At 45.6% G+C, this 26143-nt stretch overlaps 1 protein-coding gene across 11 annotated transcripts in view; it reads right to left on the reverse strand.

Annotated features, from left to right (window-relative positions):
- Positions 1-2138: 2138 nt before the first annotated feature.
- KANK4 (KN motif and ankyrin repeat domains 4) overlaps positions 2139-26143 on the reverse strand; it is a 67649-nt gene continuing 43644 nt past the window's right edge. For 10 of the 11 annotated variants that reach the window (XM_033115339.1, XM_033115334.1, XM_033115336.1 and 7 more), the window contains 7 exons: positions 25076-25187; positions 21929-22147; positions 20393-20480; positions 17651-17861; positions 12874-13016; positions 9451-9651; positions 2139-3974 (listed from right to left, as the gene is read on the reverse strand). In XM_033115339.1, coding sequence (XP_032971230.1) covers positions 3870-3974; positions 9451-9651; positions 12874-13016; positions 17651-17861; positions 20393-20480; positions 21929-22147; positions 25076-25187 — 1079 coding nt within the window. In that variant the 3' untranslated portion in view covers positions 2139-3869. The remainder of the gene's footprint in view (positions 3975-9450; positions 9652-12873; positions 13017-17650; positions 17862-20392; positions 20481-21928; positions 22148-25075; positions 25188-26143) is intronic. The other variant, XM_033115344.1, reaches the window with a different exon arrangement.

Raw genomic sequence — 26143 nt, forward strand, 5'->3', positions numbered from 1 at the left:
CTCCCCACCTTCAGATGAGGCTGAGGGTCCCATCTATGTATCCCCATGGCACCTTGTCCTTTCACAGTCTGGATATGCATCCTGCTGTTCCATGATGACTTGTCCTCCTTCCCTGCTAAACTCTAAGTTCTATGTCTACCTTGCCCATATGTCCCCAAACATAGTACTTAGAAGGGAATGAGTACCTGATAAATCTCTGTTAAACGAGGGTTAGGTAAATGAATTTTTCAATCATAAATCTGGTTTTCAATAGCTTTCCATTGCCTTTAGAACAAAGCCTTATCAAAACTTTAGGGCACTTCATGATTTGGTCCCCATGTTTTTTCAGTCTTATCTCTTCCAAGTCTACCCTTTGATCTCAAGTGTCTCACTCAAGCTCTATATGACAGTCCTGTCGAACTGAATGAAAATCGCCAAATGCCTGCTCTCCTATCTGTCAGACTTGGCTGTACCGGTCTCAATGCTTGGCACACTCTTACCTTGCCTCACCTCTTAGTCCTCTTCCTTTTCTGGCTGACATCCACTAACCTTTAAGTTTTCAGTTCAGATAACTCTTCTCCAGGAAGCCTCCCTTGACTTCCTGAGATTAGTTCTAGTGCCCTTTATTGACTCCCCTGTTGTATTCTGGGCTTCCTTCTCACCATTCTGTTTTCCCAAGTAGATGGTGAGATGAGCGTCTGGATTGTGTCACTATGATAACTCGCGTGCAAGCCCAGTGTCTGCAATGCAGTGAGCACTCCAGAAATATTTGTGGAATGAACTATGTTGTCTGGTCTAATTCCTTACTGTTGGCACATATGTCCTGTCTTCCAAAGCAGATTGTACACTCCATGAAGGCAGGGAGGGGAGCTAAAATACCTGTGAGTCTCTCCCCAGGCCTGAGCTTAATACCTGTCCCCAGTAAGCCTGATGCATGTTGCTTGGAGACTGTGCAGTCAGGCACTTGACAAATGTGTTTGTCAGTGGAGTCTTGGTTTAAGGTCCTGGAAAGCCCGGGTTTGGGATCACGGTAACCTTCGATACTCTTTTTGTAGAGGAGGCCAAAGCTGCTTTCTCAAAGCCAATGCTGGAAACAGTGTCAGGAACCTGAGGGCTTTTAATAGCTATTTGTTGAACGAATTGTAGAGCCAAGGAACAATGACAGGGAGGCAGGCTGCTTGTTCACCTCACCGTGTTCTGGGCTCAGACATTCCAGTGGAATGGGATGGTTGTAAGGCATGAGATCATGTGTTCACATTCCACTCAAGATTAAAAACAAAACCTACAAAAAATCTCAGAAAGGATGGACAAAGTGTTTTTGATAATGACACAATGGCTTCAGGTGTCAGGAAAACCAGTTTGCCTTCTCTGGTAAATAAACTGTTTCTGTTGCTAAGCTTTTTTGCTATCAGAGGGATGATTCATTATGAATTTGTACCAACTGGACAAACAGTTAACCAAGTTTACTATTTGGAAGTGCTGGAAAGGCTGCGTGAAAAAGGCGAAAATGACCTGAACTTTTCGCCAACAATTCACGGCTCTTGCATCACAACAACGCACCAGCTCACGTGGCACTGTCTGTCAGGGAGTTTTTAGCCAGTAAACAAATAACTGTATTGGAACACCCTCCCTACTCACCTGATCTGGCCCCCAAGGACTTCTTTCTTTATCCAAAAATAAAGGAAATATTGAAAGGAAGACATTTTGATGACATTCAGGACATCAAGTGTAGTAGGATGACAGCTCTGATGGCCATTCCAGAAAAAGAGTTCCAAAATTGCTTTGATGGGTGGAATAGGTGCTGGCATCAGTGCATAGCTTCCCACGGGGGAGTACTTCCAAGGTGACCGTAGTCATATTCAGCAATGAGGTATGTAGCACTTTTTCTAGGATGAGTTTGTGAACTTAATTGTCAGACCTCACGCATGTGCATGTGTGTGTGTGTGTGTGTGTGTGCATGTTTTTTTTAATGTAACCAAATTAAAGTTGCCACCCTAATGTAAAATGCAGAAATAGACCCAAAATTGGCACATTGGACTCGGACCCCCTACTACTGTCTGCAGAACCACGGTAACAAATAAGACTCACATTGCACATTCCCAGGAACTAGAGAGCAGAGAAATGTAAAGAAACTTTAAGACCAAAGATTGAGGGGCAGCATTTTAATATACAAACAGTCAAAAGCCAGAGCCTTGCTACTTCCTCCAAGTGTGGTGTGGCCCAGTATCATTGGCACCCCCCCCCAGGGACTGATTACAAATGCAGAATCTCAGGTCCCCTCCCCCTCAGACCTAGTGCATTCTCCAGGTGATGTCTGCACATCAAAGTTTGAGAAGCACTGGGTAGAACATTTACTAATGTAGGGTTTTGCTGTTCAAAGGTGCTTGGAGGTCAAAATAAATCCATTTAGAGCATTTTCAGCTTATTATTTGCTCCATCTCTACACCTCGGAGCAACCCCATCACATGCCACTGTGCTTCTCTGCGACTCCGAGCCTCTCTTATGCATCCCAGTGGCAAACTTCTGTACACAGTCTTTATGGATTAAAAGTGGATTCCACAACTTCCATCAGCTGTGCCTTACACAGCATCCCCAGGAGGTAGGTTGTATGATCATATCCGTTTTTAAAAACAAGGAAATTGAGGCCCAAGGAAGTTTCGTGACTCACCCAAGGGGAACCAAGCAAATTGGCATCTCAGCCAAAATAAGAACTCGAGCTTGCGTGCTTCCAATGTGAGGCTCACGGTATTTGATGTGTTTCTTTTTTTATATAAGGTGATTTTATGCATAAGAGACTTTAGGAAAGAAAATAATGTGTGGCAAACCCTGTGTGAATTACTGAATATGAGCCACGCACATGTGGGCCCTGGGATTACGGAAGTTTGAAAAAGAACTGTCTAGTGGAGAGAGATGTTAGCCCAGGGTGGGCCCTGCTCTGCCCAACTCCCACACCCCTGCTGCAGTCTGTGGCCTCAGAACCGTAAACACAGGGGGGCTCATAGTTAGCTTCTAAAGGCTATGAGGGGAAATGAGCTGGGATCACCATGAGGCCATGTATACGACTATGGCAGAAACGTGGCTTCTGGATGACAATAACCTATCCCCAGGAGGATGCTCACTCAATTTATTTGCTATTTTCAAAACAGCCTATGTAACTGGACTCTGCCTAAACACATGTGGTGTGCTTTACTGGATTGGATTTCCTGATGAATTCCAATTTCCCTGGAGTAAACTGGAGCCACTCGATGACTTGGAAATGGTCAACACTATATAGCTGGCACCGAAGCCAGTGTGCTTCTTCCTACCATGCCTGAATTTAAGATTTCTCTGTCAACCCCAGCTGAACAAAGTCTCCAAAGGGAGTTCGTTCAGTTTCATCTGCCTGCGCGGTGATTCTCCGAGGGTCTTCCAAAGAATTATTGCCAGGACGGCTGCTTAAATCTGCCCCCATCCACTCAGACATGCATATTCAAGGGGACGTATTCATATATAATTGATTAAAAAACAAAAAGATGGTGCACTTTGAAATTCCATGTAAAAAGTATTGCTTTTCTAATGTGCTCCTGCCCTCCTGCTCGCTAAGCGGTACTACAAAGGGTAGAGTCACGAGGAATTCCAGGCAGAAGATGTATGGGATTTTAGATGACACCAATGCACCCAGCACCTAGCACCCTGCTCTGCAGCCCACATTGTTTGGGGGCTTGGCCTAAGGCAAAACTACAAAGCATCCTAGTGAGCAGAATTATACAACAGGAATGTTTGTGCATATTTGACATAGCTTCTTCTCTTGAGGGGAGGCCCCCTGGCTATGACCCATGCCCTCTCCAAGGGCAAGGGAGGAGTCCCGAGAAGAAGCCTTTTGTTGCTGGCTGCCAGTCCTTCCGCAGCCCCTATGGCCCCAGGGACCTGCCCTGCTCTGCGTGGGCCTGCAGAAGCCCTGCAATTTCCGCGTGGGCGGGTGTTTTCAGAACGATGGACAAAGCTGTTCGGCCAGCCTACAGGGGAGAAAGACAAGGAGAAACACATTTTATCCGGTCTGCTTCCCATCCCAGAGAGGAAGGGTGAGTTGGGAGTAGGGGTATGCATAGGGCATAGCAGTCTATTCCAAACACCCAGAGACCGTAGGAGAAGAAGAGATTCAGACAGCATGGTGGTGTGATTACTGTTATTGTGGACCCCCACCTACAGAAACAACATTCACTCCTGGGAAATCCGTGTCAATGGAAATAAAGAAGTGTCACTTGGTTTTTAAATACATTTTTTTTTAAAAAAAAATTGAAAAACGGAGGAAAGAAAATAAAATGACTCTGCCATTATTCCATTACACAGATGTAAGTGAAAGCTAGCGTTTTGGTATGTCTCCCTCCAGTCTTTTCTATGCAAATTTATTGTTGGTTTTTAAATAGAGGAATGATGTATATGAATTTTAAACCTGCTTTTATTTTGAACACACCACGGTCTGCTATAAGATTTTCCCCTGTTCTTAACAGTGATCCTGGCATACAACTTTTCTTATTGGCTGTATGGTATTCCACAGTTTACTGAACTATTTCCCTTCTCTTGGAGACTTACGTTGTTTCCAAGTCTTCATCCTCATAAACTTAGTGCCAAAAGCATTTTCCCATTTCTAACTATTTTCTAAGGACCGACTCTTAGAAGTCGGCTCAGTGCACGGAAGGACATGCACGTTCGGTCCTCCTGGAGCATGACACCTTAGTGCTTTTACACGAGGGCTTTTTACACTGCTGCAGCAATGCAGGAAGTTGCATTCACAAGGGCTCTCACAGGCAGCACCAGCCATTCTCTACAGAGACGTGGGGAAAGGCTGACGTGCCGCGGTGGTTGCCAAGCCCTGTGAGGGCAGCCACAGTCTCACAACTGGGCTCAATCCTGTAACCAGAATTCCAAAATGTAAACATCTCTGAAAACCACTTTTTTGGTAACTCTTTTGAAGGCAAAACCAGGCAAAACCCAACCTGAGGCTATGTATGATCCTTATTTAGCACCGTTAGTGTGAATATTTTTATATTTTGTTGCATAAATATTAAGGGTTTGATACGTGGGGGAACACACCAGACCCCACTAGATTGTTTGCTACTCTACTGTATGTTGGGGGGAATTACTTCCTAAAATGTGAAAAATCCACAGAAGCAGGTGGGGAGTGCTCACACTCAGCTTAAAACTCTGCAGTCTCTCCTCGGTGCCCCAGCATGTTGTCCAGCTGCCACCTTGGCTCCCTCCCCACGCGTAAATAACTATAAAACGCAACAAGAAGCCAAATAAGCCACCAGGGGAAGCATGAGCTCCGGGAAGAGGATGGCCACTGTGTGTGTAGATGGCGGTGGGAGCAGAGGAAGGCAGTGGTGTTTCAGTGAGACCCCAAAGGATGGCACTTCAAGAAACATGAAATTCTTTCCCAGAAAAGGCCTCACGACACCCTGTACCTTCCTCATACCACCCTGTATAAGCGGTATTTTTGTGGTTATTTGATCTCAGTCTCCCCGAGGCCAGGCACTGGATTAGCACTCAGCGAGCACTGTTGAGAGGGATTGCTGGATGGTCACAGACAGGTGCTGTGTTCATTTTCAAGTTGATGAAGCACCCCAGCAACCTAAATCCTAAGGAGGATTTTCTTAGATTGGGCCAGTCTGGAACAACACAAGGATTTTAAGCAGAGACGTGTAAAAGCCCCACAGAGGAAGGGCCTGGGTTTATTTAGGCCTGTCCTCCCTGCATTCTGGACGTCATCATCATTGCTGTGCTTTGTCCACCCTGAGGCTCTATATAATCACGAAGATGGTGTGATTACTGTTATTATAGAAAAGAGCCACAGGGCCAGTCCCAGAGGACCTTTGAACAGGGCCCATTTGGAGATGACAGCCTACATTTGTGGGCTCCTCTGACCCAACTGCAAACGTGGAGAATGGGGGACCCTATTCTGCTCACCAAGTGTGGCTGGAGAGACCACGTGGGGAGGATGTGCCCTTCAAATGACTGCCAGAGTCCTGGGTAAAAGCCCACAGCGTGGCACTCCAGTGGCAGGCCCAGAGACACAGGGACTCCAGCAGCCAGCACACCTGTGTGTGTGTGTGTGCAGGCAGGTGTGTATGGTGGTGGGGTTGTCTTTCCACATAACAAGAATCCACTGTGTCTCAGGCAAAGGTAAACAAGGCATAGTGTCTGCCTTTTAGAAGCTTTCAATGTGATGGGTGTTTCGGAGGAGCTGCCAAAGTGAAGCCCTTCAAAGGGCGAGGCTCTGGGCCTCAGCCCTCTCCACCTCCCCGTCCTCCTCACTCTTGTAGCCCCCAAGAGGGTGGGCAGCTGATGTCTTGAATTAGTTTCTAAATCTAGGCAACAGGTTGCCTTGGCCTTCTGTTCCGGGGACTCTGCATTTATACTGACCATTAAATGGTTGGTAGGATGAGAGAAACCAATTTCAGGACATCAATTCTCTCAGTTTTCCAAGGGAATTCACAAATAATCCCTGCATCTGAGCGGCGAAGTCAAGGTGAACATTGAAACGATACGGTGATCATAAGGGCTGTTCTTTGCCCTCCAAAGTAAAGCGGGGGGCACAGGGCTTGGTGCCTGGAAGGGCGCCGTCAGCAGTCCCCTTCTCCCACGGAAATTTCTCACCCATGTTGCCCTTGGGAACTTTGGCTGTGAATCCTGAATCGACTCGACCCAAGCAGGCAGCAAGTGACTGGGCCGTGGGTGGGGGTCTAAAACACTTGGGGAGCTGCTGCCCACACCACTTGGCCACCCCTGTGCTCACGGGGCATCTGTAACCCTCTCTATCTTCTGCTCTGACAGGCTTCTGCAGCCATCTCCTGGTTAGCTGTCTTGTTCCTTCCAGGCTTTGAGCCCTGCCCTGAACTGCAGCCGGCCTGGTCCTCAACCCCAGCCTGAGTCTTCCTGATGGCTGTCGGATTCCACCTGGATTCCAGCACTCACCTACCTCATGTCCTCAGGTATGGCACTACTGACATGTGGGGCCAGGTAATTTGTAATTCTTCGTCGTTCCTCTGCATTGCAGGATGTTTAGCAGCATCCCTAGTCTCTACCCATTAATTAGATGCCAGGAATACCCCCGAATTGTGATAATGTCTCCAGACATTGCCAATCTCCCTGGAGGGCAAAATCATCCCCGGAATGAGAACCACTGGACTAAATCAAGTATGTCGACCACTTGGCTTCTCCCTTTGGGAGCAAGTCTCCCTCTGATTGGCTGCCGTACCTAACTCCAGAACTTCACGCTCGCTGTTCCCTCCAGACTCTACCTGCAAATGCCAAGGCCCCTACTCGTTGATGTAGTTGTTTCATTGCAGCTCTCACTAGTCACCTGTTCGTAACAATCACAGTTACCATCAACTGAGTACCTCCTACATGTCAGATACGGGCTTTACAAACATTACTGTATTTAGATAATGCCTATTATTAGCCCCATTTACAGATGAGCATAGAGAGGCTCAGAGAGGTTAGGTGAATGGGCCAAAGGCACACAGTCACCGAACCCAGTTTCAGACCCAGGAGTGTTTAAAAGTCCATGCTTTTAACAACCACTGGAGTTGTCTGAAGTACAACAGAGCCCTCCCTCCATGACTCTTTCTCCAACTCCTGAAAGCAGCCACTTAGCTCTCTCTTATCCGTGAGACATCTCCAGAGGTATCCAGGAGATGCTGTCAGAGTCACTGCCTGGTTATCCCAACTAACCAGGGACTTCCAAAGTTCCTGTCCCTGTTCCCCAGGCCTCCCAGAGGCAAACCGAAGTGGTCACTTCTAAGAGGGCCCTGGGCCTGTTCCAGATTAAAGGGTTGCCTCCTTCTCCCCCAGGGCAACCCTACAGGGATCTCATTAACACAGATCCTTTGTCTGCCTATAATGTTTGGAACAGGAGGGTCTTATTTCCAGCAGCCTATCATTGTTCCTACAAGCAGTTCTTGAGGGTCTGTGCTCTCCAATTATCTCAGAAGTAGCTGAGGTGGAGCTAGGGATTCATAGATCTGAAGACATTGGACTACTGCCTGATGGGTGGTTTGTGGGACCTCGCAGCTTCGATCACGGAGGAAACAATTTTGGGTAGTTCAGTCGTGGCCTAGTAAGAGGGACTGTTCCTGAGAAGGGAGGGGATTCTCTTCTTCTCCCCAGGCCTTTATTCCTTTTGAACTGTGGGTGTTAAGAAAGTACAGAGAGATCTGTTTAAAGCATTAAGTTATAGTGCCAACTCTAAGGGCACTGCAGTCAGACCTGGGCTCGCGTCACTGTTCTGAGAATCAGCGGCTTGTGACCTTATAACACCGTGTGTCCCTGAAAACAAGACCTAGCTGGACCATTGGCTCTAACGTGTCTTTTGGAGCAAAAATTAATATAAGATCGGGTCTTATTTTAATATAATGTAATATAAGACCAGGTCTTATATTAATTTTTGCTCCAACAGACGCATTAGAGCCGATGGTCCGGATAGGTCTTATTTTCGGGGAAATATGGTAGCTACATTAACTCTCTAGGCCTGTTTCCTATCGGTGAAAAAATAGGGATCCCAGTAGCCACCTCACTTGATTATTGAGAGGATTAGTGAGATAACACATGGAAAGAGTTTAGTCCTTGTGAGTATTCTAGAAATACTACCTACTGCAATTATCAGTCATAGGATCACATCCTGACGATTTACCTCTGAAATTTAGGGGTTCATTCATTCAACTGTTGATTTATTCACCTGATAGGTAGCAGAGACTCTACTAGGTGCTGAGGGTTCAGCAGGGAACCAGAGGCGTGGACCCTGCAGTGTGACAACAGTGACAATAATGCAGCAATTAAGAGTTTGGGTTTAGGAGTTTGATGGAGCCACTGGCTGTGTGATCTGGGGTATGTTAATTACCCACTCAGTGCTTCCATTTCCTTGTGAGCAAATGGGCGGCGTCAACAGTCAACCTCACAGGTTGTTGTGGGATTTCAATGAGATGGTTCATGGTAAATGCTCAGTATGGGACCTGGCACCGTGAAAGCACTCGATGCATGTGAATTACCATCATCATCACCATTGCCATCATTCTCACCATCATCACCATCACCTTTAAGGAAATCTACTTAAGAACCACGTGTCTGACATTCCAACTTTAATCAGGTTGGCTTTATGAAATGGATTACTCTGTAAGGTGGACCACTGTCAGGGAGTGGATATGCTTTACACTTGGTTCCTCTGTCCAGCCTTTTGGGAGCCTCCACGGGCAGCAGAGGTTCGCCATCCAAGCTGCTGTCTTGAAGCCCACATGCTGAAAGCCTAGGGTCTGGGGTTTCTCAGCTCCAAGGCTCCAAGCATTTACCATGCATCATTGCACCTAAACCCCACAACAGCCTTATGAGGTCAATTCTGCTGCTACTGCCATATGGTTCCCTGAGTTCTGCTGGCTGGCAAGGAACTTTTCAGGAAGGGAAGTGAACACCCACGTGTTAATTGCCTATAAGTTTCACCTTGTCAGTGAGGCTGCTGTCGCAGGCCGGGTGTGCCAGGAGCAGCTGCACCATGTCAGCATTGCCATGGTGACAGGCCAGCATGAGGGCCGAGGATCCATCATGGTCCTGCAGGTTGACATCTGCCTGGCAGCTCAGCAGCGCTTGAACCATATCCTCCCTGTCGTGACTGACTCCAAGCATCAGCGCCGTCTGGCCTCCCTGCACACAGAGCACAGAGGTGGGTGAGGCTGTCGTCCATGGCGAAGGACTCCTCTCTGGCCTGGGTGTGCTCAGGGATGACTTTTCCAGAAAATGACCATTGTCCTGAATTTCTTTCTGCCCTTGGTATGGGACACCTGGCAAACTTCTAGTCCTCTTCCAAGACACTAGTCAAATGCTACCTCTTCTCTAACGCTCTACCAACTCCCAGGCATGGGATTCATAACAGCACTTACCACTCGGTGTCACAATCTATTAATCTCTTTCTCAGGAACGGAAATTTTTGATGGCAGGAACTAAGTGTTTTTCGTTTCTGTATCCCCAGTGCCTAGCACAAAGTATGTGCTGCCACATGTTGGATGATGGAATAAATGAAGGATTAAATGCTTCAGTACTGTGACTTCTTACTACCTACCTGTCCCAGCCTGACTTCCTCCAGGAAGCCTTGCTCTGCTCTGAATGCCTCTGAGATTTTCACTTTAATGAGACCCAGAACCCTTTTATCTCAACAAGATCTGTTTGTATGGTCTTGTGGTCATTTCTAACCCATATCCGCTGACAATTTTTTACATCCCTGTGATTATCAGTGGACACAGCAATGGATTAGACTCAGAAAGCAAGTCTAAGCTCTGGTTCTGCTGTTTCCTAGTGTGTGACCTCGGCCACGTCACTGGTCTTCCCTAAATCGTGGTTTTTCTTTTCTTAAAAATTATTATACTAATGATCATATCTCACAGGGCTTTTGTGGGAATCAACTGAGATAAAGGATGTAAATGTAATATTGTATAGTAGTAATTTTTCTGATTACAAATTGACCGTTATTTCTCATTGATTTTCCTTTATATACATAGTCCTTTCATGGGACTTGATTATATTTGTCCTCATTATTCCCCTGGGTTCCAGGCGAGTCAGGCTTGTCCCTCTGACTGGCTATCAGGTTTTGTAAGGTTGTGGGAATGAGGCAAGAACTGTATTTTCTCTTCTGTCAGATCTCCCGTGGCTCTGAGCACAGTGTCTTACAAGTGAAAAGTGCTAAAGACATGTTTGCTGATGTGTTCACTGATTAAAGCACCAATGTGCAGTCACAGATGGATTGTGCTTCCCTGCCCAGAATGCTGGGGCTTAGAGAAAAGATAGAGGGTTTGCAATCAAAAAAATCCTGGCTCTGCCACTTATTACTTATGTGAATCTGGACAAGTTAACCGCTTGGTGATTAAAACGGGAATTATTAACAATATTACCTGTCTTGCAGGGTTGTTGTGAGATCTGAATGCTTAGCAAGTATATGGTGTTAGCTATTATTATCATTATGAAGGTTAGTGATAATGTATGACGAATGTTCAGTATGTGGGAATATATATTAGGTATCCTGGTTCTCCATTTCTCTGGAACCCAGACAGGTCTTTCCGGAGAAGACTGTTTGCTTTTTGGTTTGCTTATAATCAGTTCTGAGGAAATGGTTGTTTATGGAACTAACAAGACCATGAGGTTTCTATCCAAACCCCTCTCTCCAAGTGGTGTTAAAGGCAGATGACATATGCAGATTGTCTTTGTGTCTGCTCCTCTGTCTGACTTGGGCCCCTTCCTTCCTCACCTCCCTCCTGGTCCAGTGCAATACAATGTAATTCGATGGTCATTTACAGAGTACTGTTATATGCCAGGTGCTGTGCTGACCCCGGAGGTACAAGGAGAAGTAAGTTGCTTAGCCCAGGAGACTCCTAGCCTCCCAACTCACTCCCATTTAACCTGGTACCTGCACCTCTCCTCATACGTAAAGGCCCCAGGGGAAAGTGAAGGGGGAAGCTACAGCTATGAATTCCCATCCCTCCTTTGGTGACCTGGATGAGTCCCTGGCCCTCCCCCACCATGAATTTCTCCTCTGTAATAAAAGGGTGTTGATTTTGATCATAGGTGAGCATCCCCTCTTGCAAGAGGGCCAATTTAGAAAAAAAGTTAGCATGTTTATGGGAAACATTTAAAATGAAAACAGCTTTATTGAGTCATATGGAGTAGGAGTTGTAGGTGGGTGAAATATTTTGAAAATCAGAAAGTGATCTACAAATGTCTGTTTCTTGCCATCAGTAGGATTGCTATTAGATGAAGTGCGCAGAGTGACTTTGCCATCAGGTTAGGCTACTGTCTGCAATCACTTTGCTCGTAGGGGGAATGGAGTTTAATATATTGTTGGGAGACAATTTTCCATGGGTCTCTTGGCTTTCTGCACATCTTGTGAGTAAGGCACTATCTGTACTTTTGTTCCAGACTCCTTTTAGGGATGTTTGCACAGTGAACAGCCTTAGACGGTTAGAGGTAGCATCTCCTCCAGAACAGGGCAGACAGGCTTACTGACCAGTATAAAAGATTCAGGTTCCCTAAGCTCAGGGTTCCTCTCCAGTAACACAACCCACTCTGTGCACAGGGATCTGGCCCTCTCACACTGCCCTGGGGGAAGGGGGAACTGGGATTTGGGGAACTGGTATAAATACCAATGCTGTGGCTGCGCTACTGCTGTGAGTAATACACTGTCCTTTGTCTCTAGCTCAGGAGTCTCATGTCATCTGCCAGCATCCATGATATTGTAGCATGATAACTTGTTAGCTTTAAGATAGAGGAAACTCTCAGATCCTTCACAGTTCTTGATCGTTAGTCTCCCATCTATGATCACTCTAGGGGGAAAAGGAGAGTTGAATGCACTCTGCTTGTTCTTGTATTGGTCAAAGATGGGTAAATGGCCTTTTGAGGAGTCCCCATTGTTCCATATAGAGCATTGTCTAACTCAAAGTCCTACGGGGTTAGGGTCATACCCCTACTCTGGGTTCTCAGGTAGATGGGCCCAGAAGCTGAACAGACACATCCCAACACCTGACCTACTTTGTAATTCATGATTAGGGTGGATTATCTGCAAGGGCTTCTTAGAGTAGTCAAATGGCAAATGCGTTCTCAAGGTCTTAACTGTGGGAACATTTGGTTTGAGAAGCTGAGTCCAGCTGGAATTTGCCCAGTTTCAGACTGGAACAGGATTACAAGCTCACTGACTTCTGTTGTAGCCTGTCTGGGTCTCAGGAGCTTTTGAGGAAACAAATGGTCAGGCTTTGAACAGACAACATTTGGAGGCCCTAGCCTTCTTGGGTTAAAAACTCTACATGGAATTTCTCACCCCACTGGCACCATAAAACTGGGAGCTTCCTTTACTAAGGAGGAGGCCAGGTTAACACTTCCTACCTGGGTAGCTTGGATGTTCACATTTCCTTCTCGTAAGAGCTTCCAGACGACAGCCATGTCTTCATCGGTTTCCGCAGAAGCCAAGGGAGTAATCATCACGGCGGTATAGCCAGCTTTGTTCTGATGGTCTACATTGCAGACGCCTGCAAGAGAAGCAATGAGCACTGGAATAGCTCCTAAGGGGTCAGACGCAAGACTGCCTTAGCCCATTCAATAGGACGCTGCCTGATGATTTAAATGGAAGGAGGTCTGACAATTAAGTTCACAAACTCATCCTAGAAAAAGTACTACATACCTCATTGCCGACTATCACTATGGTCACTTTACAAGCACTCCCCTTGGGAAGCGATGCACAGATGCTAGCGCTTAGTCCACCCTTCAAAGCAATTTTGGAACTCTTTCTGGAATGGCCACCAGAGCTGAGGTCGTAGTACCCTTGATGCCCTAAATGTCATCAAAATGTCTTCCTTTCAATATTTCCTTTATCTTCGGGTAAAGAAAGAAATCATTGGGGGCCAGATCAGGTGAATAGGGAGGATGTTCCAATACAGTTATTTGTTTACTGGCTAAAAAATCCCTCACCACAGTGCCATGTGAGCTAGTGCATTGTCATGATGCCAGAACCATGAATTGTTAGAGAAAAGTTCAGGTCATTTTCGTCTTTTTCACGCAGCCTCTTTAGCACTTCCAAATAGTAAACTTGGTTAACAGTTTGTCCAATTGGTACAAATTCATAATGAATAATCCCTCTGATATCAAAAAAAGGTTAGCAACATCATTGCAACAAATTCATGAACTTATTTGTCACACCTCATAGAGCAATCTTTTCCCAGGAGTGGAAATAATGTCTTACATTTTCAGCAGCCTTTAAAACTGTCTAATTTTCTTTACAGGTTTTCTGAGGATACTCAGCAAAGAAGGTCCACAGCAGAGTCAGAGATGGCCAAGAGGGCTAATGACCATGACTTTATCTCCTAAAGCATAGCACAAGACATTATACCCATTTTACAGATTAGGACACTGAAGGTCAGTGAAGCTACATAAACTGCCCAAGTGAAAGTGAAGTGGGACCAGAACTTAGGTCTGTCTGGCTCTAGAGCCCATCACTCACCTGGCCGCACATCATGCACAGCTGTGCATTTTAAGTGTCACTCTCTATGTCTGTGTGTAACTCTTAAGGTGATAGCTGTGTTTGTCGGTCCTTTCGAAGGGCCTAGTGATATGCTGTGCAATGTACCAGGGGGCATGAAAAACACCACAGGATAAACACAGGAAATCTAGGAACAACCATCTCACTTGAAAAACAGAGCGGGGGCGGGGGAGGGGAAACTACGTATTTTTTTAGTTAAAACAATTAAGAATAAACAGTTCACAGCAAAATGAAAAAAAAAAAAAAGGCATATTTTAAAAATGAAGTGTCCCTAGTTTGGGATCGTTAAAAAAAGCCCAGACTGAGAGGGTGACAGATCACAGTTGGAATGATCTATTGGAACCAAGGTAGGGGAAAGCCATTGCATCCAGACTTCAGACTTCCCGATGCCCTTTTCAACTTCCCCTCTGGCCTCCTAAACAGGGTTACAGAGCATGTGCTCCGTGTCCTGGTGGTCAGGAATGGAAAGAACAACTGAACAGTATGGACATCAAACCCCAGCAACACACTCAGTGAGTGGGTGACCTCAGGCAGGTCTGCTGACTCCTCCCAGTGTCCTGCTTCTCACATATAAAACAGGAATAGTCATCCAGGGTCACAGGATCAGCATGAGGATTCAATGCGATCTCCCATGCCAGGGGCTTAGCAGAGGGCCTGATCTGGGGAGAGCATGCAGGGTTTTATCCCTCTCGTAGGTATCCTCTTAGATAGCCCTCCTAACCTCATAAATGACATTCAACTGGGACCTACACACCGTCAATGAGCCCTGCTACCCACCTGTCCACACCGTCACACCTAGACTACTTGATGTTGTCACATATCCTGCTGAAAGGCTCCACTGTAAGCCCTAAGTCTCATCTCACCAGACTAAGGGGCCACTTGATAATCCTCAAACAAAGAGTTCTCTCTCTTTTTTTCTTTTTCTTTTTTTTTTTTTTTTGATGTTCTAGCTGTCTTTATTTTTTTAAGGCTTAATTTTTTAGAGCAGTTTTAGCTTCACAGCAAAATTGAGAGGAAGGTACAGAGATTTCCTATACGTTCCCTGCCCCCACACACATGCACAGCCTCCCCCACTGTCAACATTTCCCACTACAGTGATACATTCATTACAATCGATGACCCTACAGTGACACATCATTATCACCCAAAGTCCATAGTTTACCTTAAGGTTCATTCTTGGTGCTGTACCTTCTGTGGGTTTGAACAAATATGTAATCACACGTAGCCATCATTATGGTATCATACAGAGTAGTTTCACTGCCCTAAAAATCTTCTGTGCTCTGACTATTAATCTCCTCACCCCACCAATGCCTGGCAACCACTTATCATTTTATTATCTCCATAGTTTTGTCATTTCCAGAATGTCATATAGTTGGAATCATACAGTATGGAGCTTTTCAGATTGTCTTTTTCCATTTAGTAATATGCACTTAAGTTCTTTTTATGTCTTTTCATGGCTTATAGCCATGAAATAGCATGAAGAGCTAAACAATATTTTGTCAGGATGTACCACAGTTTATTTTTCTCTTCATCTTCTGAAGTATACCTTGGTTGCTTCCAAGTTTTGACAATTAGGAAGAAAGTTCTTTGTTTAACAATTAACCACCCTTTATAGTCGCCAAAGCCTGGATCCCACTCGCTTTCCTGAAAAGATCATGGCCATCTGAACGAGTGGCCTCCACTTCCCTTCTCTCCCCTCCCACATCTTTCTGGACCTTTTCCTTCCTTTCGCTTCCATCTCAGAGGACTACACATCTCAGCATCTTGCCTAGGCTGACCTCATCTGCCTCTGCTGTGGATTCCAGGCTTTTCCAACTCCTCCAAGACCTTGATCCATCAAACATCCTTTCTCCTTTCTATAATATCTCTCTATCTCTGTCTCTCAATTCTTCTTCTCTGCCAACTAACGTGTTTAGTCTCCTCTAACCCAAACATACACAATCAATTATTGTAGCCTCTTCTGCCTCTTTCAGCTACAATGCTATATCTTTGCCTTGCCTACCCCAAGCATTTCACTCCATTTACCTCTGTAATCTGGTTTTCTCCCAACAACTACCCCCAAAACAGTCATTTCCAAAGTCCCTGGTGACCCCTTCCCAAATCGGTCCAGCCCAGGCATCATCCTTCAGGGACACTACGGACCATCTTCTTTCTTCTTGATATTTTCTTCTTCATTGGCCTCCCTATTGGCCACTTTCCCGTTGTTTCTCCTACTTCTCACACAACTCCATCTGGGTCTCCTGCACTGGCTTGTGTGCTCTCTCTCAATGTAGTCATTCTACAGGGCTCCGCTCCCCACCCCCTTCCCTTCTCCATCTATATTCTTTCCCTAAAGGACTACACTGGCTATGCTCTAGCTGGCCTCACCCAAAATTGCATTGCCCATTAATTTTGGACCTCGAATTCTCAATAGCTTTCTGGGCATTTCTACCTGGATGACCAACTGGGAACTCAAAATCTGCCCCAAATTGAATTATCCATTTTGCTTTCCCCACACTTGTTCTACTTTTGCAGCATCACCATCTTCTCAGCCATGCAAGCATGATACATCAGAGAGCTTCCACACCCCACATCCCTCACAGCCAGTTAGTCACTAACACCCCAAAGGCTCTTTTTTTCTTCTATTCCTACTATCCTCATTTATTACAAAGCCTTCGCTACTTCTCTGTGGACCCCGCAATGGCCTCCTGTCTGGCCTGCCACCCCCTATCCCTACTCCCTCCACTAACCTCCCGCTACTGCCAAATTAACTTTCATAGAGAACTCCCCGGGTTGGTGCTCCCCTACTCAAAACCTGTACTGACCTGCCGGGGCCTTCCAAACAGGATTCACACTATTCAGCCTGGTACTGAATAGGTACCAGGTCCTCTATGCTGTGGCTTCAACTTACCTCCCCAAACTTAATTCACATCCCATTCAAACTGAAAGGTTTCTGATCTCCAGGATTTCCTTTCTCAAACTCCATGGTGTTCTCCTTGCCTGGGACATTTCTCTGCCTGCTGGAACTCTATCTGCTTCAGTGCACCTTTTCTGCTCCCCGAACAGGACATCATTTCTTCTGAGACCCAAAGTCACATTCTGTATCTCTCTCTTGTAAGCCATCATCCTCCATCCCCTGGTTCTCAGGCTCTAAGCTCCTGGGAAGTCGAGGGCTCACACCTGGCTAACTCCTCCATCCTGGGAGTAGCCAGTGTGACCCTCATACATGGTCCACACATATCTGATGAAGGATCAATGAATCAAATTGAGTCAAATTGGTCAAATGCAGCCATAGCCTTTGTAAAAAGTACTTATGAAGATGGTAGAATGTGACTTCTCTTAGAGGTAGTGTGGTGGATGTATCCCTGGGGTTCGACAGACTGAACACAAAGTCTGACTCTACCATTTACCAGCACAGTGACCTGAGCTAGCTTTATAACTCTCTGAGCCTCAGTTTCCTCAACTGCAACATGAGAATAATACCCACATCACAAGAGTGTGGTGAAGAATAAATGATATAATAAAGGCAAATGATCTAGTCCAGTTCCTAGAATACAGACAGAACTCAGAACAGTGAAGAATCCCCTTGCTGGAAAGACGTGATACAAGAAGCGATACACAGACTGCACAGACACAACCATTTCTGACCTGTCTCCAGCAGCAGCTTTACGATGGAGAAGTTGGAGTGGGACACGCTGTAGTGAAGGGCTGTGTTTCCGTTTCCATCAGCCAAGTTGACAAGCAGCTTTAGGAAGTGTGGGGAATGATGCTGGAGGTAGGTGGCCACCACAGCAGGACTAGACGACTTCCGGCTGGAGACACGGAACCACTCTTGACTGATGGTGTTCAAGCTTTGCTTCTGAAATACCAAAAGATTCCAATTCCAGAAGGTTATCTGGCCTGGGGTGCTAGTTTTCATCTTGAGTGTTAGTTTCCACTAGGAAAAGTTAGCTTTGGATGCTTCCACCTCTATCTCTCTAGTTCCTTCCAACTCTCCATGTGATTTACTCCTGGAGGGCTCAGAGATAGTGTGGTTGAGGATTCAGCAACATACTTGAAACCTGTGCTATGCGCCCCACCCCCATGTGAGGTAGAAAGGAGCATTGGGAGGGCCACCAGGTAACCAGTAACAAAGCATTTCACTAGGTGGCAGTTTGAGTATATTATAAGTTTAGGTCACATCCCCTGTGTATACACAGGACAACCAAGATCTTCAAGACCCCCTCTTTCATGAGCATACAGCCAGCCTATATGGACCTTAGCTCAGACTCTACTAGGATCTCTGCATGTTTTGTCTGTTTTTCTTTGTTTTGTTTTGTTTTTATTTTTTATTTTTGGGGGGAATATTGGGAAACAGTGTGTATTTCCAGGTCCCATCAGCTTCAAGTTGTTTTCCTTCAATCTAGTTGTGGAGGGTGCAGCTCAGCTTCAAATCCAGTCACTGTTTTCAAACTTTAGTTGCAGGGGGCACAGCCCACCAACCCATGTGGGAACTGAACCAGCAACCTTGTTGTAGAGAGCTCGTGCTCTAACCAACTGAGCCATCTTGCCACCCCTCTGGAAGCTCAGTGGCAGCTTGTCTTCAATCTAGTTGTGGAGGGCGCAGCTCACTGGCCCATGTGGGAATCGAACCGGCAACCCTGTTGTGCAGAGCTCGTGCTCTAACCAACTGAGCCATCCGGCCGCCCAGCATGTTTTTAATAGGCATAAATCACATTTTATTAATGGGAAAAATGCATGCTGAAAACTAAGACAAATGACATGCCCAATTTATGCTTGAAACAAAATCCAAACAGCTGTGCTTGAATTATTTTTGGCTTTTAAGCTTTGCTAGGACCTTCAGAGAAAATGGCTGAACAACCCTTAGCAGGACCCCACTATTTGTAGTATTCTGCTCCTTGGAATCATGATTAAGGCGAGTTCCAGAGTGAATGACATCAACTTTGTGTGTGACATGACCTGAGGGTTTAAAAAGGAACATGTTTAGATTATTTACCTGAAGGGCATGAACAACTATGGTGATGTGAGTATCAGAAATGATTTCCTACTCATTCTGGAAAGGGCAGTGGATTTGGAGTCACTAAAGTAATGTGGCCAGGCTTAAGTCCTGGCTCAGCTGTGTGACCTTGGAAGGCACATAACCCTATTGAACTTTACTTGTCTACAAAATGGGAGTGAAAAGGGCGCTGACTCCCTAAGCTCCCATGGCTCTACAGAATTCAGTCTTTGTACAACACACGCTGTCTCTAAAGTAAGGAGGCACGGGTCTCGTGCTTTGATCCTAACATGGTTAAGGTGTCAGGTTTGCATATCCTCTAATCACTTTTCTAGGCAGAAACAGTGGAATCTTTTGTGGCTGAAACACTTTTTATATACTATCTCCTATACCCATGGAATTTTCAGTAGAACCTAAAGAAAGATCTTAATATTAAGCAACATGGTAGATTTTAAATGAAAAGCCAAGAAATAACTTAGTTCTGTAATTCATCCAAGAATAAATAACAGGAGTTTCAATCAACATCCACATTACATGTTGGTTCTTTGACGATCTGGGAACAGTTATGTGCCAGGTAAGCTAAGATAAAGTAGTAAAAATGGGTTGGGCTGAATCGATCATTTTTACTCCTACACCTCTTCTGCAAAGGAGAACAAAATGCGCTTTGAAAATGCTTACAAGTTGTTACACGTTGGGTCTTATCAGCTGCTCTCATAACTTGGGAGAATGTGTCAGTGCCAATATCTCTTGATTAAAAGTAGAAGCCAATCATTATATGTTTAAATCTCCATGGGCCATGAAGGTATTAAGGAGGAAACAGATGTAGTTTCTTGTTCTTGGTTTCTTGACCCATAGGTACACTTCAAGAAAAAGAGTGAAGACTACAAAATTAAATGCCAGGGCTTGAGGTTAATGGACACATGGTGCCCAACACCCTCATTTTATTAATGGGGAAACTGAGGCCTTGAATGTTGCACTTACTTGCCAATATCTCACAGATGGCACTCCTGGGAATAGAGCACATGGTTCCAATTCTGCACGCTCTTTTCCACTCTACTCACAGTTTTCTCAAATTGCAAGGCAATTTTGAGCCTAAGCCACAAATATAATAGTTTTATAACAGACATCCAGGGTGCAATGCCTAAGAACCCTTGGGAGAAGCCTCTGAGCACAAGGCCTGCTTTCTTGTGCGTATCCATCAGTTCCACTTTCTCAGCATAATCCGTCACCTTAGGTAGCAAGCATAGCTTGGGCAAATGAGAGAGGACCCAGAGGCAAGGGACTCATGTGGGCACTCACACTGCTGCCTCGGGCAAGGCACCAAAGTCACCCAGTTGGAACTAACAGCTTAAACAGTATGGAAATATCTACATGACAATGAAAAATGAGAGTACCAAGAGCTGGTCGGTGGTGGTCCCAGTTTCTGGCAGATGTTGGCTCAATGCCCGGCATGCATTAAGAAATTCTTCTGAGGGTTTATATCTAAAGAAAAAGTTATATATATACATATCAGTCTCCACGTTGATAAAAAAAAAAAAAGGTTATCTTCTACTTTGACTTTCATTCTCAGCAGCTTAAACACCCAAACTGAGTAACACCCCAGGAAAAGGGGCATTCCTAGGAAATATGGGGCATTCCTAGGAAATATGGGGTATTCCTAGGAAATATGGGGTGAATACAGTGTTAATGATGTGGCTTGGTTTCTGAACTCTTCTGAAGAGTGAGTCAAGCACACTGCCCTTTTTATCCCCCTGTTTTCAGGGGGTGGGAGCAATCAGCAAAGCATTCTGGGGGCCCCAGGCCCAGCTGCAATTCCTGACATGCTGGGCAATGGAGGGTTGTCTTTCTGACTTTGGACCAAATATTTTCTGCCTGAGTGACTTGAAAAATTCAAAGAACCCAATCCATACCAGCAAATTTCTTCAGGTTATTCCTCCATGAAGGACACCATAAGGGCTAATAGATAGAGTCAATAAAATCAATTAAGCTGGGTGATCTCAATGATAAATACTCCTCCAGTGTTAGTCTAAGGGCAGAGTCAGCCTGGAGAGGCCCACATTGGGACTCAAGGAGACTGGTCACCAATGGGACGCTCCATTCACTCATCACATCCTTACAGTGCTGCCATGTTGGAGCTCCCCTGGGGGACCTGCTTGACAATCAGCTGTGGTTCACCACCCGTCACTCCTTCAGCAACCAGGCTGGGGTTGACGATAATAGTACTATCCTTATTTCTACCATTTATTGAGAGCCTACTTTGTGGAAGGCACTGTATTCGGCATTTTATGTACTTTTTCTCATTCAGTCCTCAGCTCCAATCTATCAGGTTGCTCTAATGTACATGTTACAGATGAAGAAACTGAGGTGGCCACAGCTTAAGCACCTTGTCTAAAACAACACCATGAAGACGTAAGATTTGAATCCAGGTGGGCCCAACTCCAAAGTACTCTTTTCATCATGCCACACAACCTCCATCACTTTAAAAGACAGGGTGACATCAGCACAGCCAATGGGAGCGTCAGAAAAGTGTGTGGGTAAGAATCAGAAGAGACCTGGTTGGCATCCCTGCTCTGCCAGCTGTGTCACTTAACTTCTCTAAGCCTCTGTTTCCACATTTGTAAAGTGGGGATTATAATCAAGTTTAACTTGTAGGATTGTTAAAAGGATTGCAGAAGATAATACACATAAAGCCCTTCACATTCTCAGTGCTATATTGATGTTAGCTTTGTAAGTAGAGCTCAGTCTATGATAGTGTATCCCCATGAAGGCAGGAGTTATATCTGTTTAGTTCAAGCAGTGCACAGTACCCGGCATAGGTTAGAAACTCAATAAATATTGGTGAATGGATGAACAAATGATCGAAAAAAGGGAGAATAAAATAACCCTTTCTTAGAGGATCAAGTACCCCCATCTGTACCCCTCTGACTTACCTCTCAGATTTGGGAAAGGGGAGTTCTTCCCCAGGCCCACTTTCCTGGCCTGTGTTGTGGGCGACTTCGGAGAGGCCCTGGCCCACCTTGCAGCTGGGGTGGGCATCCTTGCCCTGCCTACGTTCTGGGCCATCACATTTCTTTTCAGCCTCGCTGTCAGACAAGTCTTCTGGGGAGCTATCCTCACCGCTGGTCTCCTCACTTGAGGTGGTCTCGTAGCTGGGGAAAAAGACAGAGGTCACTTGTTCTGTGCTTCCTGCCCGATGCCCGTATCAACACAGATGAGAACTAGGTGGGCCTTAGATAACACTTCCCAGCTTGCTAACAACACCCTCCATTCTTTACACCTGCAGACCTGGGTGAGGAGATTCCCGGGAGCCTTGCCATCAGAAAAGTACTGGTTAAGAGCTCTGACTCAAGGCCAAAGGCCATTTGGGGAGAAAAGATAATTAACCAAGGTCTTTGCAGCAAACACACAAACAGCCCATGCCCGAATCGGCCAATCATTCAGATGATCCAGACAAGCAATACCAGGGTCTCACACTTCTGGAATCCTAACATCCTGTTCAGAGAAGGGCCTAGATCTAGACAAACATCCCCCTCACCCCACCCCGCAAGTTTTCTGAATTGCCTGACACATCTTCACGTCTCTGGATGATTGTGACACTTCCCTTTAGCCCAGCTTACAGCTGACAAGGGAGGAACCATCTGTCTACTCCCAGCAGAGTTCCATGGCACATGTGAACAGTCAGGGTACCTGAACCCAGAATCTGCCTTTCTCAGCTGCAACCTGTTTCCACTATTGCCTGGAACAGCAAAGGTGAGGGTGTGGGCTGCCACGTGACCACAGTCCTCCCTCCCCAGCCATAATCCTTATGTTCCATTGTATATAACTTTATTGACATGGTAGACCGGAAACCATGGAGGAAAGTCCTCAAAGGTTTATTGACCCTCCCCCACCCCGCTGATGGTCAACAGGAGACTTCCAATGGATGAAGATTTCAGGCTCTAGTGCAACTGGACACTGCCCCAGAGACCAGTGGCCATGGCTTCCACCGAACCTCCTCAAGCCCTTTCACTGAATGATGGTCCCCATGTTCACTATGTTTGCAAGCCCAGCCTGTTCCCTGGTATGCTCCGATTCTGTCTTATTTAAACCCCAGATATTTCTTCCTCTATTGTGCTTGGAACAACCTTTTAATTTTGTGATTCAGAGAGTGGGGACATAACATGTTTACCAAGCAGTTCTTGTCTTAGAATTGCTTCCGTAAAAACTTCACCTGGAAATTCATTCATTCATTCATTGAACAGAAATTGATTGAGCACCTACTATGTGCCAGGCACTGTTCTAAATGCTACACCAAAGCCCCTGTCTGAATTGAGCTTATATTTTAGTAGGAAAAGGCAGAAAATAAACATGTAAATGATATATTGAGATACTATTGAACATTGAATAAAATAATCGAGGGCCATGGGATGGAGTGATGAGAGGAGAGGCTACTTTAATTAGGGCGGAAGTTTTTAACCTTGGCTGCACATTGGAATCACTTGAGGGTATTTAAAATTCCCAATAGCTGCACTGCATTCCATACTAATTAAACTGGAGTCTTCAGGAAGGGGACCCAGGCATTGGTATTTTTTAAGGCTCCCCCAGAATTTCCAAGGTGCTGCCAAGGTTGAAGACCACTGCACTAGAGTGACAAATACTCAGGACTCTAAGGCAGAGAGACAGCAGATGCAAAGGCCCTGAAGATGGGCCTGATTCAGCACATTTGAGGGAAGTAAGGCAATGCCAGCAGGAGGGAATTAGGCAGGCTACCTCTCTGAGATGGACTTCCAGGTTTGGTAGCGAGTGGGAACTCTTGGGGTGCTGAAGCAGGGGAGGGATAGGACCTGCTTTAGGCTTTGAGATGAGGCTGATCCTCCTTTTCTGTGCACGAACTGGTGAAAGCTCAAACAAAATGGTTTTTCCTTGGGCCACAGATTCTGACATTAGCGGGAGTGGGAACAGCAACTCTCCTATGACATCCCATTTCATCATTTTTGACGTTTCCCTCACAAAATATGCAACAGTGATGTCACTGCTGTTTGAATCTGGTGTCTTCCTTCTGGTCTGATACAAACGAGGAGGGGTTCTGCCCTCTTCTGGGCAGCCTTCTGGGCCCGCCCCTGGTGGCTGGGTCAGGTGTCCCTCCTTCGGGCTTCCACAGCATCCTAAGCTTCCTTCTCTGTTTGGATCCATCTCAGCATATCAGCATTTTCTCGTTACTTCTTGTCCTGTCTCTGCCCAGGCCCAAATTGTGAGCTAAAGGCAGTGACCTTGATTTATTCAACTTTTTTTATCCCCATCACCTTTGATATTATTGACATTTAATAAATGTTTGTTGAATGACCAATTTAGAAAATATTCTAAATCCAATGATTTACACTCTAGAATACCGGGTGTGCCAAAAAAATGTATACAAGTGGACACTGTGGTCAACGTTGCTCAAGCAGTTGTTCGCCGTAATCAGAAGTGTCTGGACACTGATGGTAACCACTCTGAGCACCTCTTGGAATTGCAGAAGTCAATAGCGACTTGTATTCATCTTTTGTTAGCAGTATATATGGAGTGTTACGATTTTAATACAGTTTTCCTTTTTTAAAATGTGTCTACATTTCTTTGGCACCCTCTGTATATAAGGTTTGCATCACGTTCTGAGTCAACAGACATTGGTTGTTTTCCTTTATCCTAAAAGACATCGGTTTGGTTTGCAGTCAGTAAAAGGAAGAAAAAAATTAAATGGATGAAATTTGAAGTTCAACAAATTAAGAGTTTTAGTTTCAGTGTTGTGGTTCAGATTAAATGTCTTCCTGGAAGAGCCCATGTGCCCGCCTCCCCATAAACTCCCAGAAGCCACCTGGAATCCCGGCCCCAGGGGACACTAAAGCTAAGACATATTAAAAGCACAGAATCCAACAGACCACCACCACTGGCAAGAAGCCAAACACATGCAAACCCGAGACAGAGTTTTAAAGGGCTGTTGAGATTAATTCCCTTGAAGAAGAATGAAAACCAGATGGTTTCCCCCAGGAAAAGAGAGTGCTAAGGACAACAGTGGAATAGGTAGTATGGAGGGCAGTCTGGGCTTCACGAGTGATGCTTACCCACCGTTAACCCCAACAAACTGAAGGTTCTTTTTGGTCCCATTACCTCCTGCACGGAAGCCATAGTCTTTCTTTTTCATTATGGATTTAAGGCTGGTCGACGGGGAGATCTCTAGGCAGACACAACATCACAGGTTAGAATGATTTTAGAGGTGCCCCAGAATGTAGCAAAACCAAGACTCTTGCTTTGAGGGGATACAGATTGAAGGTATGTGAAAAGGTAGAAAGGGACAGAGACCTAGGTAATGTAAATCCAATATTTTGAGGGTCTTTGAGGAGGCCCAGCCTTCTGGTCAGTGCCAGGGGAACTGCGCCTGGTCACAAAGCCCCTCCATTTGTGGATGATCGTGGGAACACGCTTTCGGAAGAGCCATGGGTTCTGCATGCCATTGCTGTCCCCATCTTGCAGCTGGGAAATCTAAGGCTCAGCTTGGTGAATGGCAGAGCAGGCGTTATTTAGTTCTAAGTGCAGAACTTAGTTCACATGACTCCTGGTCCCATTTCTGCTCCCACCTCTGCCAGTTGACACTTTGTGATGTGGGGTAGGCACAGAAGACACATGAGCAAGAACACAAGTCTTCTTTGGCTGTGCTCAGAGGTACATGAAGCATTTCCCAATGGGCAAGACTAGAACGAGCACTGAACTAATAAGAAAGCAGCCAATTTGCAACCTGAGGCAGCAAGCAGACTCGCGCACTGCTCATTGAGCAAAGCAAAACATGGTTCCACTTTGCTCAACAGTGTATGATCTGTTACAAGAGGAAGTGAGACTCAGCCAAAGGGTCGATTTCCACATGGATCACACAACCTCCCTCCCTCCCTCTCTCTCACATGCACAAAGAAAATATTCAGCAAAATATTTCAGATCTCAATATAATGTTCCTCCAAAACGAGGCTAGAGAAAACCTCTAATGTACAAGAACCAGAGAGGAACTCAGGAATGCAAGAACCCAGGAAACCATGAAGGGAGGCCCAGGTTTAGAGCACACACAGCCAGGGCCATTGTTCACCATAGACCTTGCCCTTGTGCCGTGCAAACGAGAAATAGGCATCACTCTGGGTGGAAAA

The sequence above is a fragment of the Rhinolophus ferrumequinum genome, chromosome 9 (assembly GCF_004115265.2).
Source record: "Rhinolophus ferrumequinum isolate MPI-CBG mRhiFer1 chromosome 9, mRhiFer1_v1.p, whole genome shotgun sequence".
Classification (NCBI taxonomy): domain Eukaryota; kingdom Metazoa; phylum Chordata; class Mammalia; order Chiroptera; family Rhinolophidae; genus Rhinolophus; species Rhinolophus ferrumequinum.